At 41.4% G+C, this 16,231-nt stretch overlaps 1 protein-coding gene across 1 annotated transcript in view; it reads left to right on the forward strand.

Moving 5' to 3' along the window:
- LOC124551001 (ADP-dependent glucokinase) overlaps positions 1-16,231 on the forward strand; it is an 89,936-nt gene that overhangs the window by 25,377 nt on the left and 48,328 nt on the right. The window contains exons 3-4 of the mRNA XM_047125837.1: positions 6,458-6,554; positions 10,326-10,462. Of these exons, the coding sequence (XP_046981793.1) occupies positions 6,458-6,554; positions 10,326-10,462 (234 nt within the window). The remainder of the gene's footprint in view (positions 1-6,457; positions 6,555-10,325; positions 10,463-16,231) is intronic.

The following is a 16,231-nucleotide window of genomic DNA, read 5'->3' on the forward strand; positions in this document are numbered from 1 at the left end:
AACACTTGTGGTGGGGGAAGTTGCCAATCCTGAAACAATGCTGTACCTGCTGTACAAGATGACAAGGCTGAATTTTACTTCTAGTTATGTAAAACAGTGTGCAGAGATTTACATAGGTTCTGTCCATCTGAGTGTCTTACAGTAGTATTATTAGTACCTCATATCTGTATTCCATGTCGTGTTAGCACTATGTCCACAGACTGGGTCGCCAGTAGCAAGGTGTGCTACGGAGGGTCAGTATAACTTTGTGAAACACCCTGTGCTTGCTTCTTGTGACACAGTGGGGTAGACAGAGTGGGGAATCATGTGCTCGCTGTTCAGTTTGCAGACCTATGATGGAAGGAAGTGCACAAAAATTAATTTTGTACCATTAAATCATTATTTTTAATAATCTGCGATTTTTCGATTGCTTGCAGTGCAAGAACTGTTACTGCTAGAGAAAAAATTAAAAGAACTTTTTTTGTAGGAAAATAAAGTAGATTAACTTTGTACCAGGAACTAGTTTTTGCTAGAAGCTGTGATTTTTGAGTTAATCAAGGGGGGAAAAAATGCCCCTCCCCTTCCACCTCCATCCCCATGACACTCACTCTTACTACTGTACAAAAATTTGTGACTACATAATTTTTTCCCAAATTTTCTTTCATTGACTTGACTAATTAAATAACAGCAGTAAAACAGGGTAGACTGATTCCCACTGCATAGAGGGGCTTTGAACTGCAGCTGGGTATATTTAAAGTAACTTTAGAAGAAGATTAGTCAAAATCCAATAGTTTAGTCTACTTTTAAATCTCCTTTAAATATGCCTATGTGCTGCTATGCTCTGCTTTGGAACCGAACCTAACATGGATTTTGTGCTTTTCTGAAGACGACTAATTCAAATTTGTAATATCTGTATGAACATAAGTAAATGCAAAAGTACTAATACATATTGATAATAAGCATCAATACGAAGCTGATGCAAAAAAAGTGGAGGAAAGACTGTGCACAAAATGTAAGCAGTTTGTTTTTTACATCGGGGAGGTGTCATCCATTTAAGGGCATGTTCTTGGCTACTTGGTACCATCTACGTATTTGCTGTCTGATCTGACATTATCACACATTCCCAAAATCAGACTATAATGTGCACAGGGGCAACACATTAACATAAGCCACTTGTTCTGTTCTGCAGTTGCCCGCCTAAAATCAGTGTTGTTGTTGCTTCCATTTGGTATGTTAGCTTACTTGTTCAAGTAGGAGGTGGAGGTAATGCTTGCTCGTCCATGGATTTTGATAAGCCACGTCTCTTGGGCTGTGCCAAATGGTGAGTGCATCAGGGATCTCTGCCTTCATTGGTTGCATACAGGTCTGGTGAATTCAGAGCCCTGTACCGGGAATGGGCTGGCACTGTCAGTTCATTGTGCCTGTAGTTTTTAATGTGTGCTTTAGCAAACCCCCCCCCCTCCCTCTCCCTTGTTGTCTGGTAGTGGAACGTCTCTTGTCTCAGGGAGTGGGGATCTCAACTTAACCATGTGGATCGCAAGTATGAGACAAATGTATGTTTTTTTTAAAAAAAAAAGCCTATACTGCCAAGTGTGCCACGTGCCAGTGGGATGGTTGACTGATGAATAAAATATTCATTAATTGGCAGTCTCTGAGGAACCTCCTATACACAGTTGTGTAATGCTTGATGAGGAAAGTGCAGTTGTGTAATGCTTGCTAAAGCAAGTGGGACCCTATCTTGGTGTACCTACTTTTACCTTTGCTGTCTGTGGGATACCAAAGAACCTTAAGGTCAATCAGTTTGGCTGAATGTCTTGGGACATCTCGTGTTTGGCGTAAGATAGTAAAATTTCTCATTTTATACATCAACAAACAAATACATTTATTGTAAGTTCACTCCATTTGTTGATGATTTGATCCATTTGTCGATAATTTGATAATAGCAAGTATTATGTGTACAGTATATCATGGCAGTCAGCTGCATCCGTGAACAAATGAGAATTTGGACTGTCTGAGGAGAGGAGAGGAGCGGTGCAGGGGAATAAGCCTAGCCTCCTGTAGTGTTGGCAGAAGAGCCAACACTGTTTTTCTAGAGGAGGCCGAAATGCACGCGTTTAATTACACGCTGACTGGCGTGAGGTCTGGAACAGGACAATATCTTGAGAATTGCAAATAAAGTAAGTAGTTGATATAATACTTAACTTTAATCCACCATTGTAGAACATCGCTCTTGATGATACATGCTTCACATAATAAATATCAATTGAATACGGCGCCTTGCTAGGTCGTAGAAAATGTAGCTGAAGGCTATGCTAACTATCGTCTCGGCAAATGAGAGCGTATTTGTCAGTGAACCATTGCTATGAACGTCGGCTGTACAACTGGGGCGAGTGCCAGTACGTCTCTCTAGACCTGCCGTGTGGTGGCGCTCGGTCTACTATCACTGACAGTGGCGACACGCGGGTCCGACGTATACTAACGGACCGCGGCCGATTTAAAGGCTACCACCTTGCAAGTGTGGTGTCTGGCGGTGACACCACACCTCCCTCTTGAAGGACTGCCACCCTATGTCCGCATTATGTGCTTCCGCAAAAGCAAATCTGACATAGCGGTCATAGGGATTGCTGATTCCTTTTCTTGTGGTGAGAGAGTCATTCGAATCCCTTTATGTGTCAATGTTAGTCTCTTCACTCATTTCAGAATTAGAAAAAAAAAAGCAATCCACAACGCAAAGCAGATTGGAGTATACAAAGCATTTGGTAGTGAATTTAGCGCAATTATTTTCTGCAGTTGACGTTGGTAGTTCAGGTCCAATCTCTACCAGTATCTCACGCAACAATAGTTCAGAACACTCCCCAACTGAAACTGCCACGATGTAGTGGCCACGTAATACCTCATATGTTGTTGTTGTTGTTGTTGTTGTTGTTACCTTCTGTCTGAAGACTGGTTTGTTGCAGTTCTCGATGCTAGTCAACTCTCTGCAAGTTGCTTCATCTGTGAGTAGGTACTGCATCCATTACATCCATTTGAACCTGCTTGCTGGACTTATCCTTTGGTTTACCTCTAAAATTGTACTAAATGGACCATTCCTCATTGCTTCAGAGTGTCCCATACACTGATCCCTCCTTTTTGTCAACTTGTGCTATAAATCCCCCGCCCCCCAGTTTCATTCAGTACCTTGTCGCTATTTACTTGATCTAATCAACGCATCTTCATCACTCTTCTACAGAACCATGTTTCAAAAGCTTCAATTCTATTGTAGTGTGAACTGCTTATCGTCCACATTTCATTTCCATACAAGGCTACACGTCCGATAAATACCTTCAGAAAAGATTTCCTAACACTTGAATCTACATCAAATGTTAAGTGATTCTTCTTTTTTTGAAAAAAGCTTTTCATGCTGTGCCAATCTACATTTTGTATCCCCTGAATTTTTGCTCATCAGACATTTTGCTGCCCAAATAGGAAAACTCTTCTGCTACTTCTAATGCTTAATTTCCTAATCTAATTCTATCAATATCACTTGAATGAATTTCACTACGTTTCACCAATACCCTAGTTTCACTTTTGTTGGTATTCATCTTATAACCTCTTTTCAAGACACTCATCATTCCATTTAACTGCTCTTCCAAGCTCTTTACTGTCTCTGACAAAATTACAGTGGCATCGACAAACGTCAAAGATTCTACTTCTTCATCCTGAACTTTAATCCCTTCCCAAATTTCTCCTTGGTTTGCTTTGTTGCTTTATCAGTGTGCAGATCAAATAACGCTCAAGAGTAGGCTGCAACTCTGTCCCACTTCCTTCTACACCACTGTTTCCTTTTCATGTCCTTCAACTCTCATAACTGCTGTCTGGTTTTTGTGCGAGTTGTAAATAACTGTTTGTTCCCTGTATTGTATACCTTCTACTATCAGGTTTTTCAGAAATGTGTTCCAGTCAGCGTTCTCAAAAGTTTCCTAGATCAACAGATGTTCTAATTATTTATTCAAACCATGGCCAGTTTTGGAATTTTAAAATCCCACTTTCAAGTGTACGAAATTATTGGTAACACACAACATGCTGTCAGGCCAGTCAGTGCAAGAGCTCCAGTCAGTGCATATTGGTGGAAACTGTCCACTGCCAGACAGCCGCACGTTAGGAATGCCAATCACAACTGAGTGGAGGCCCACACCGCACGGCTGGAATCGTGGTGCAGTTTAGGCACCAAAAGTGTACCATACTGTTGGTGCCTGTGCTACACCACACTTCCAGGCCTCTGGCGTGTGTAACATCAAATAACATAGTTCGAGTGATAGCTGTGTGCATCTTTTTTATTTCTATCCTCTGTGGTAGAAAAAGACTACTTAAAACTCTCCTAACAAAAATGCAGACAGTGGTTATTAAAATTGTCCTTAAGCTCTTTATATTTGATAAATTTTTTGATTGAAATAGCTTGTCACCTGTACTGTAGCATGTTTGTTAAACAATTCAATTCAATTATTCCTCTGCTTCTTTGTAAAGGAAAGTGTGGATGCCATAGTTCATTACTAAAACCTTGTCTAGTATAATGACCTAAATTTTATTTCTCAAGAACCCAGTTTTCCACCACCCACAGCTTGCAGACACACACACACACACACACACACACACACACACACGGGGGAAAAAAACATTTTTAGTAGAACTAATATTTTTTTCGAATTTTTTTTTTACATTTTAGTAAAATTGACAAATGTTACACCATTTCAAATTAAAGCTGAAGTGATACTAGACTCAACTTCAGCTTCAAAACAGCATGAAATTTTGCATTTTTTATATATTCCATGGCTACTTAAAATAGACAATAAAGTTAAATATTTGACACTGGGATGTCAAAACCTTTAGTTGATTTTTATGTAGACTGACACACGATTACCTTACATCACCTGTCTTATTTCAAGGGTGACAATCCTTCTGGAAAATCTGGAAGTCTCAAGGAATTACATTTTACATGGAAAAATCGGGGAAGTCTCAGGGCATGTCAAGAATTTCAAAAATCTAGTAATTCTGTATTTGTAACTTTGCCTTGAAGTTGAATTTGTTGAGAGTTTTATAAATCACAAATTTTAAAGTACTTAATATCTGAAAGTGTGTTAATTATATGAATATTATTCCATATAAATTACTTATGTTCAAAAACTGCAGTTAAACTACTGCCTATGGCTAGTATAGCTCAGTGATACAAAGGAAAAGTCATTATTATCATGTGCTGCCCCCACATCCCCACCTTTAATTTAGTAGGAGCTTCTTGACACCACCTTCCTTCCCACAGTAGCCATCCTGTATTTCTTTACTTTATGCTGATATTTATCATCAACCGGATCCCATAATCACTCATGCTCATGGTACTGTCAGATAAATTGTAGTGCTAACAAGTTTGTGCACTACTTCATTGTGAAACATTTGCACTGAAACATGCTGCATGCATTTGCTCTAAACTTTCTTTAATTTACTGCCTCCAGATCAAAACCTAACAAAGCAAATGGATGATGCTGAAGACATTCAGTAGTACATACATACTAACCGAACACTGTCAAAAACATTTCATTGCATACCTTTGCCTTTTGTGTACCCACCAATTACCTAACCAGCCAATAACAGATCATGATATGTACCCAGATGCGCATTCAGCAGTAAAAGGCATATGAGAAGGCATCCCCATTTTATATTTGAATGGCGTAAGAGGCATAGGTGAAAGATCACCAGTATGTAAAGAGGTTTGGAAATGGCACTCTCCTTAATGAACCACCAACATCCCAGCAAGCAGAACACCATCTTAAATGTGACAACTTGGTTGAATATGGTTTCATGGTTGAGAAATACAGTATGCTTCACTACAGCAAAAGTGACATGTCCTGCCGTGACATTCTGTTGATGCAAATAAACTTAAAAAGGAATGTGCTGAAGAACATCTTAAGGAACTGAGAAATGTAATAAAACTGCTGGATGGCAAGCTGAGAGAAATAAACACCTTTATTATAACTTTTGATTCACTTCGTTGTTGTTGTTGTTGTTGTTGTTCCCACCCAGTGTATATTGAGGTAGGAGTGACTGTGCCATGGTTGATACACTGGTTCCCATTGGGTGCAGTTAGCACTTGGATGGTTCACCATCCAGACCATCATGTGCTGTTGATGTACCAGGACACACTCGTTAGTTGACCTAGCAGTAGTGACTCCAGATCATGCAAACTGACAATGCCTGGTAGTGTGTGTGCCAACTGCCACACCTCTCTCTCTCTCTCTCTCTCTCTCTCTCTCTCTCTATCTCTATCTCTCTGTCTCACACTTAGTGTATTGAAGTGAGTTTTCTCCACCATAAAGTGCAACCATATGTTATAAATCTCATCCTTGGCTATAAATGTCAGTGTTATGGACAGACTGAAACACACAATAAGTGTTAATGTGTATAATGCTTCTTTCAGTAACAACATTTTGTGATTATCTAATTGTTGCAGTTTATGGAGGGGAAATATCGAGAGATGATGTCCATTTGATTCTGGAGTACAAAGCAGGAGAGGTGTGGGGAAAGTACTCTTCACCTAGAGCAAACAGGTAAATGCAATGTTGGTGACTAGTTATGTATATATTGTAATCAGTGGGTTTCATCAGAAATTAATGGAATTAGTTATTCATGTTTTATAAACTAACCCTACATACATTAATATGATATTTACATTTCCAAGTGTCATAGCTGTCCAATCCCACAATATTTTGTGCGGATGTGAGTAATAGGGAGCATGGTACTTTAAAATCTCCAACACTCCTGTGTGTTTCTTACAGTGTAACATATACTGTGAATTTTTTTAATGTAATCATTTTCTGCAGGAAAGATTCAGTGGAGGTGTTTCTGCTTTGGTATAGTCATATTCTTGCAGATGGTTTCCCAGTTTTATGCTTTTTGTATGTTCATATCTGCACACTATTTTTGAAGTTCCAAAGCAACATTAAATTAGAATTTACATTGATGGCTGACAATTTAATTTCTGTAACTATGCAGTGACTGCAGATCATGTGTCATTACTGTATCCTTTAACCTTAAATAAAAATGATGAAATTTCCAACATAGAATAACCTCTCAACGATTTTAAACTCCATCTAATTGTGGAAAGCATTTGTGTGTGTGTGTGTGTGTGTGTGTGTGTGTGTGTGTGTTTGTTTCAGACACAGTGTTTTCTTGGTTAGAAATATAAAATGCATTAAACTCAACCCAAGTCAGAAGTCTGGAGGGTGGGAGTGGGGGAGGGGACGGGGTCTCCATTTAGGAAATGTGTTGGGAACATGGACTAGTACAGAGAACAAGAGGATTATGTGACCACAGAAAGTGTTAAGGGTAGAGAACAATTCAGAGAACTTGTGTCGGATAAGGCAGTATGCACTGGTGTGGTGTGGATGTTTGGGGATGGCGTGATGGGACAGGTAGCTAGCTGTTTTGAGCCATGTCCATGTTAACAAGCGAAGCACGGTATGTAGCAGCTACACAACACATCACTTTGTGGCCCACACCATGTCCATCTGTATCCACGAGTGGCACTTGTAAGTGACACATAATGGAGACAGTAAAGTGGCACACTGTTATTTTAATTCATTTAAAGTGTGGAAATTCAAGATAATTTAGTGTTTAATGTAAAGTCTTGTCAGTGCCATGCCATCACCAGATGTCCACACCATGTCATGTCACTCCTGTGTGTGCTGCACCAAAGGGAGGGAAGAGGCAGATTACAGGCAGCAGGTTGTCAATCAGCTATTGCCAGTCAGCATCCCAGCTCTCCGTTGCACAGCAGGCCCTGCACAAGGTAATCAAGCTTGTTCGCCCCTACAATTTGGCTTTGAGTATTAACATCATCAAAATGCATTCGTTACAAATAGAATGAAAAGGGATATTCAAATACGTCATCCTTCAGTATTCAGATCAGCCTAAACCCTAGAATCTAACAATATTAATGAAAAGGATAGCGGCTACTCGTCGTCTAGCAGAGATGCTGAGTCACAGATACATCCAACAAAAAGCTTCAGCAGCCAGAGACTGTGATCTTGTTTGTGTGTGTGTGTGTGTGTGTTTTCTATCTCTGATGAAGGCCTTGTTGGCCGAAAGCTTATTTTCTGATAGTCTTATTGTTGCATCTCTGCTATGTGGTAAGCAGTAGCTATCCTTTTCGTAATATTTTTGCGTTCCATCCTGGATTTTCCATTATCAAACACTTGAATTGTAAATGTGACTGTTTATCATTGAAATGACAGCTGAACACATCAAATTGCTTCTTAAATGCAGATGGATAGGGGACTTCTGTGTTCCTTATTCCCTTAAGCAAAATTTTTGAAGATCTGATTATTTCTTAAGGGATGGTGGGATGAAGGGAAAACAGACTTCAGAAATATTGTGAAGCAAGTCATTGACATGCTTGGGGATGGGAGGAGGGACTGTTGTTATAAATTTTGACTTTACTAATTTGTCAGGTTGCCTTAAAGCAGTCTCTCTCTGTAAGTGTGGTTGTGTGTAGCAGACCCCTGCAGTGTTTCCAGTGCAGTTATACAATTATGCAATGCTTGCCTGTGATGGACAGGTAACAACTGGTGGCAGTTACGGCAAGGCAATTCATGAAGCACGAGTCACTTTCTCTCCTCCCAACTTCGGTGTCAGTTTTTCCATTCACCACACAGCTTGCAGCTGAAATGGTCAGATATTTCAGTAGAAAAATGAGTTATAGGAGAGTAAAGTCATTGAGAATGTCTTCCATCGGGGCATAGTAACTCTACAAAGCTGCCCCAATTTCACTATCGAGCCTCTTGAAAAATATTGTGTTGACTCCAATTTCACTCATTCATTTACACCCTAAGGAATTTTACACATAGCTTTTCATTTAGTGAGTGACCATTAATGTCTGTTTCTGGTGAAAACAGGTAATTTTTTCATGTTGGAAGTTGCATAATGTAATTCCTTGTGACATTATTTCTCGAACTGTGTGCTGTGAACCAGTTGTAGGCCTGTTTGATATCATCTGAACTGTGATTGGTGGGGCTGATCTGAACTGTGATTGGTGGGGCTGAGTTTGTACTCTAGATTAGTATGCTCGCATCATCAACAACTGTTGTAGTTAGTGAACCATCCTTTAAATTGTAAGGATATTTGCAGTATGTATGTTAGCAAGAGAAATGGGTTCAGTGCCCATCTCTGTGGGACCCCATATATTATGTGGCAAGCAAAGGCTGTGGCAATTATTGCTGTATTCTGCCACCACTTGGCTCGATCATACTTTGTGACCCCACTATTTGAGTATGGAAATGGGCAGATTGGACTTCTGTAATTGCTGCATCTCCATGTGGAGTAGGTATGTTGCATCAAGACAATTTTTGTACTCTATAAGAGTGATATATTTGGTTTCCCACCTCAGATTGAGGAAGGATTGAATGTGCCCCAGTCCTGTCCTGGAGTTCCACTATTGTGAAATGCTGGGAAGGTATGAGTCAATACTCATCACATAGGAAAAAAGACTATATGCATGCATCACATTATTCAGTGAGATGTGATCTACCTAGATATAATTGTTTATATTCCGTTGATTGCAAGTGGTAAAAAGAGTTTACTGGAAAGAAGGTATGCTGACAAAAAGACAGGGAGAGAATGAATGAGGTAGAATATAAACAGGCAAGTGGAGGAGTGAAGGAAAATATGAGCATACATATTGCTTAGTGGTGAAATACTCTGTTATTTCCAGTTAGCCTATTCCTGCTTTGTTGTCCTTGGAGTATAGCCCAGCCAAGTGTAGTACATGCCATCACAGAATAGGAATATAAAGGTATAAAACCATGAATGTATTTTGTGATTAATGAAAATGAGAAAGAAAATAATTTATTAACTAAAAGTATGTTATGAGCATTGAGTTCTAATTGTTAGACATAACGGAGTGTACTAGCTGTGTGGCTTTCTCTAGCAACACTCAGCTTGAAAATGAGATTGCATTGCTCCAGGTGCACACATTGCTTGATTGAGGGATGATCTTTTTCTGTTATAGATGTTTTTAATAGTCAGTTATGGTTTTTCCTATTTAATTTATAAAAAATAGTGTAATATTTTGAGTGGATCAATGAGAAAGTTGGTGTTCTTGATGAATACGAACTAGTTTGATATTTAATTTGGCAACACAGATTCTCTTAAGGATAATGTAGTGTTAGCAGTGTAGGTAAACAGTATTATGTGGCGTGCTTGTATCGGAAATTCCACGAATATATTTTGTTATTAAGTTCTTATTCATCCAAAAATTCCAATTTCCTTTGATTTGTTATTAACATACAGTAACAAGTGAAATTTGTTGTCTCTATTTGTAGGTTTATTGTCCACAATGATGTGACAAATCCAACATTGAGCTCAATGGAAGGCTTTGATGAAGTTCTGGACAGCTTTGAGCCAGATCTGCTTGTAATTAGTGGTTTACAAATGATGGACAATTATCCTTTTGAATTTGGTGAGTACTTGACAGTTTTCTTAACATTTTGATACATACAGTGCAAATTGTTTCTAGAGTTTATTACTTTTCAGAGTTTATTAATATCAGTTGCAACACAATATCACTATACCTGGAGGTGTTAAGACAGCATCAGAGGATATAAAAACACTTTTTTAGTGTTAAACTGGGACTTAGGTGTAACATGTTAATATTTAACCACTTGGAGCTCTGCATTGTCTGTAAAATTACTGCTCTACTTACACTTTGCATATTTCTCATTCATGACAGGACCAGTGCTATTGTCCAATAGGACTGTGACAGTGATAGACCTTTGACAGGGTATGGCCATCTTCCTTCCCCACCATTCCGTTCCACTAGTGACAGAAGCTTTTAGGACGAGTGTGTTGTCCAGTGTACTGGTAGAGGCTGGGGTCCCTCCATTGCAGATGAGATGTGCACAACTGCTCACCAGTTATGTTGCTTATATTCATAGTTCTCCTGAGCATCCGAATTACAAAACAATTGCGGTTTGCGTGCAGTCCCTTCTCTCTGAACTGGAGTCCTTCCCTTTACCACCTCTACTTGTGGTCCGATCACGTACGCCTTGGCCTTAGCTTCGTCTGGACCTTTCACATGGCCCTAAGGACTCAGTTAACCCTGCGGCTCTCCGGCGTCACTTCCTCTCGATTCTTGACATGTCCCGGGGCTCTGAAGTGGTTTACACCAATGGCTTGATGACTGATGGTCATGTAGGCTTTGCGTATGTTCATGGAGGACATATTGAACATCACTCCTTGCTAGATGGCTGTAGTGTTTTCACTGCAGAGCTGGTTGCCATATCTTGTACTGTTGAGCACATCCGCTTGTGCCCTGGCGCATCATTTCTGCTGTGTACTGACTCATTGAACAGCCTACAAGCTATAGACCAGTGCTACCCTCGCCATCCTCTGGTAGCATCCACCCAGGAGTCCATCTATGCCCTGGAATGGTCCCGTCGTTCCGTGGTGTTGTGTGGATCCCTGAACACGTTGGAATCCCAGGCAACGAACTTGCCGACAGGCTGGCCAAACAGGCGACACGGAAATCACTTCTGGAGATGGGCATCTCCGAAGCTGATCTGTGTTCTGTCTTACGCCCAAGTGTTTTCAGGCTTTGGGAGACAGAATGGCATAACAGTATGCACAACAAGCTGCGTATCATTAAGGAGGCGACGAATGTGTGGAAGTCTTCCATGCGGCCCTCTCGCGGGAAATCAGTTGTCCTCTGCCGGCTCCGCATTGGCCACACATGGCTAATGCATGGTCACCTACTCTGTCACGAGGACCCACCTATGTGTCGCTGTGACTCTCAAATGACAGTCGTCCACCTCTTGCTGGACTGCCCACTTTTAGCCGCTCTTTGGTGGATTTTCAACTTTCCCATCTCCCTACCTTCGATGTTGGGCGACGATGCCTCAGCAGCAGCTTTAGTTTTTAGTTTCATCCGTGAGAGTGGGTTTTATACTTCTACGTAGGTTTTAGCGCATGTCCTTTGTCCCTCTGTGTCTTCACCCTAGTGCTTCTAGGGTGGAAGTTTTAATGTGTTGCAGAGTGGCTGCCTTCTCCTTTTTATTCTCGTGGTCAGCCAGGCGCTGTAATCTGCTTTCTTGTTTTACTCTCTCCTGTTTCTAGCGTCTGTTGTTTTCTTGTCCTTTTAGGGTTCATTGCCTTTCCTTCATTTTTGCGGTTTTTTCTTTCTTTCCGTTTTGTGTTATATGTCTCGTCTGTTTTATTCTCACACTTGTGGCATTGTTTTGTTAGGAACAAGGGACCGATGACCTTATGGTTTGGTCCCTTCCCCCTTCTTTTAAACCAACCAACCAACCTTCCCTATCTTTCCATAATCCAATGGGACTGATGACCTTGCTGTTTGGTCCCCTCCCCCGAATCAGCCAACCAGCCTTGAATCCTGGGTTTCCAATCACCATACTGAGCATTGCAGTAATCGTGTGGATTGTCTATACTGCAGTTGCTGTCACAGTCACAGTAGCTTGAGCTTTGCTATTGTATTGCCTGGTCAAAACTGTCTGTAGTGTACACTACGTGCCGTTAAAATTGCGACATCACGAAGACGGCATCCGAAGAAAGTCAAATTGGCATCAAGTGTTCTAGGTAGATTCTCCATGCTCAGATTTGCAAATTGCTAGGATTTCAGCACAGCTGCACAAAGCAGGTAGGAGTAATGCCATCTAAATTCGTTATCTAAGAAAAGATTACACACTGTGTCTGTCATTTGGAAATACCACACAATATAAGCTGTTTGTGATAAGATTGTGCTACACCCAGTCCTTGTGAAAGAAAAACTTAACAATTAATAGTTCACTAAAGCAGATTACCTAGCAATTTGGCCATACAGATACAGAACATGGCTAAATGTGACACTACCTGTGATTGCACCAGTGGTAGGAGTGTTACCATTTGCGTCAATGATTTTGTGTCACTGCAGTGGCCTGGCACAAGTGTTTGGTTTGATAATGTGGCTGACCTGTTAGATGGCTTTAAATGCTCTATTTATCTGAGTTTAAGATGAGGTTTCCTCCAAAATTTATCATTCAAAAAATACAACATTGTCTTACATTGACACATTAAACTGTTATTGCTGAGGTCAATCTTTTTACATTGTGTAATAGATTACTTTAGGACTCATATTTATGTGAGATCACATGAACATTTATTTTGAAGAGTTTGTCAAGGTTCAGTCGTTTCACAAAATTGCTGACGCCAACATTCATACTCCTGTCACTGGTGCAATCACAAGCAATGTCTGATTTGTTTGTGATTTTTTTTGAATGGACTATTATTTAATATATTTAATTCTTTCTTTCACAAGGATTTGGTTTCTTTTTATTTAACTCCGTGTGAGACGAGCAAGTGCTGCGGCCAACTGTTGTTCATCTGCTGCGTAACATAGATTACCACGTGCTGCCCCTGCCACGCAGGCCGAAGATTGTGGCATATTTAAAATATGCAACACTTGATAGGCGGTAGAACAGAAGACAGAACGAGTAAGCTAATGAGAATACATTGGTGATGCCACAGGATGGTCGTTGACCAGAAAAGTGACGTAGACTTATGAGGTATCATGTGAGGTCACATGGTGGAGTGCGTGGTGCAACTCAAGCGTTGGTGGTAATCTTATATGGTGGCATACAATGGCCAGAAGGGCGGTGGCCAGACACCAACGTGGAAGGGGTCGACGCTGCGTATAAAGGCGGTAGCGGCGGTGCCTGGAGAGAGAGTTCAGTTCAGAAAGTGGTCCAGGAAATGTCTCCATGCAGGTCAGGCCCGAGGCTGGTCTTCTGTCGTTTCACTGTGGCTCTGTTCGCATCTCTGAATTAGCTGTGTACCTCTGTCGCTGGGTGTAGGACAATCAGGAATAGTGTACATTCAAGAGTCACTTGTTCAGTTTTGCTCGAATGAGCAATGAAAGATTGTAGTTATCCAAGTCTTGCCTATTTGTTTATATATTTCCGACTGAGTTCCATAACTCCTTCAAATATCCTGTTTGCCTTCTCCATGTAGCTAACTGGACGAACCGTCCTCCCCTTCCTTATGTCATTAGGCATCTTGGACTGCTCTTGGGGATCAACATTACAAATTTGGTGTCAGATGTGGGGTGTTTGTTGTGGATAAGTATGCAACTGCCATGCCACAAGTTATAGGAATAGATCACTTTCTTGGAAATTTCGATCCTGCTCAGCCTAGTGTCACGCAAAATGATGGAACAGCTTTGAGAATCCGCTTTTGTATTACTTAGATAACCCGTATGCAAGCCAGTGACAGAGCCAGGGGAGCAAATGAGCTCTCCAGAAGAAGAGGAAGCCAAGGTACAGATGGTGCCTGATGAGGAAAGAAGAAGAGGCCGGGACAAAGTTGTGCAGCCTCAGTAGCAGCACACGAATGGTGCCCGGGGTCGAAGCGGACATCCCAGCTGGTGGCCAGGGGTGGCTGACAGTAGCATGAGGTCACGGATGGTACACAGGGGCACCATCAGTTGCAGAAGGCGGCACCAGGTCGCGGACAACAGCGTGAGAGCGACCAGCACAGCGGCAGCCACGGTAGGCAGTGCGGGGTAGCAGGCGACACAGAGGCAGTGCAGTGACAACAGTGACGACGGACAACGGGGTGGGCAACACACAGCATGGGGCAGGCCACAGCGGCGGCAGTGCAGAGACACACCCAAGGTTGCAGACGGCGGTGCAAAACAGTGGAAGGCACACATCAACAGCAACTGCAGCAGTGACGACAGCTGGTAGCACAAGATCAACACTTCGTAGAGGAAAGGTGGCAGTAAAAAATTCCGTGGTGAATGAAACAAAAATTAGCAGGCATGTCACGTGACAGCGATAATTTTTCAAGCACAGGCACTGACGGACATGAGCAACCCACTAGGCATTTTGTTAATTTGTTGGATGTGCTAAAATTAACACCTCAATCTTTCGACGTCATTAAGAAGACTCTAAATGAGTTCCTCAATAACTGTGATTTAGCATTGTTCTTATTGACTCAGAGCTGCATCATACTTTTTGAAGTTTGTTGAAACTAAGCTAGTGGGTTCAGCATGCAGCAAGTTGTTAGTTAGAGACATAAGAGCCACTTGGTGAGATGTGCGAGCCGTATTTGTAGAAAACTATGGCAACAAAAGGACACTTGATTACCATGCTTGCCAGTCGATTTGAAGTCAGCAAGAACTTGAGGAAAGTATAGCATAGTGGGGCTTAAGATTGGATACAATGCAACACCACTTCAGGGAAGCTATTAGAGGTACCATGAAAGAATCAGAATTAGAAGATAGCCTTGCTTTTGTCTGGAAATTAAACCAGACTGTGTTTATCCAGGGCATTTATGACAATAGGGTAAAGACCATAGTGTGAGCATGCAGTGAACAGTTAATGATAGCAGAGGCTATAGAGATCACTCTGGCAGAGGAGAGTGCAATAGCCTCTTCCCGAGAAAAGATGAGTGCCCGAGACAGTGGTGCCACGCCACAAAATGAAAAGAAGGCCTCGAAGTGCTTCAAGCGCGGGAAGACAGGCCATGTGATGCAAGATCATTGTAGCGATAAAGTAATACGAAAAGCAGGACTGGTTGCACCAGGGAATTGCAAGGAAACTGACCGAGTGAGAGTAATGAAACGTTAGTGAAATGTTTACAATGCAATTTGCCAAGTTGCAGGGGCCCACGTGTGCAGAATGAATCTGTAACCTGCTTAAAATGTCAAAGAGAAGGTCATAACGTGAGAGACTGTCCAGAGAGTGCTTGCCATGCACAGAATGCATATAGGAAAGGTAAGAGCCTGGAAAACTAAGAAAGGGCGTAAGGAAGCAGTCACCTTACATCCTGCCTGGGAAGATATTAATAGTTGACTGCAAAAGCAAAAATGAGTTTGTAAAAGTGGACTGTGACACAGGTATTAATGATTACCTGAGGTTTGTCATTGATAGCGGGACACAGATAAGCCTAGTTTGGAAAAGTAGTCTGAAAAATGGTGGAAAATGTAATGCAGCTGAACATATTAGGATTCGGGGAATCACTAATGTGGTTGCAAGGGCAGAAGGCACTGTAAACCTCAGATTACAAATGGGAAGTGGAATGCAATTGAGGCATTGTTCCACGTAATTGGGGAAGATCTTCCTTTTGATTAGTTGGTGGGCCGAGACTTTCTCAAGGGGAATGGATCGGAAATTAAGGCATAGCAAGAGTGTGAGCTCTGCACAGTTCAATTAGGTATTAGAAGACTAGGAATTGC

The sequence above is a fragment of the Schistocerca americana genome, chromosome 9 (genome assembly GCF_021461395.2).
Source record: "Schistocerca americana isolate TAMUIC-IGC-003095 chromosome 9, iqSchAmer2.1, whole genome shotgun sequence".
NCBI classification, from domain to species: Eukaryota; Metazoa; Arthropoda; class Insecta; order Orthoptera; family Acrididae; genus Schistocerca; species Schistocerca americana.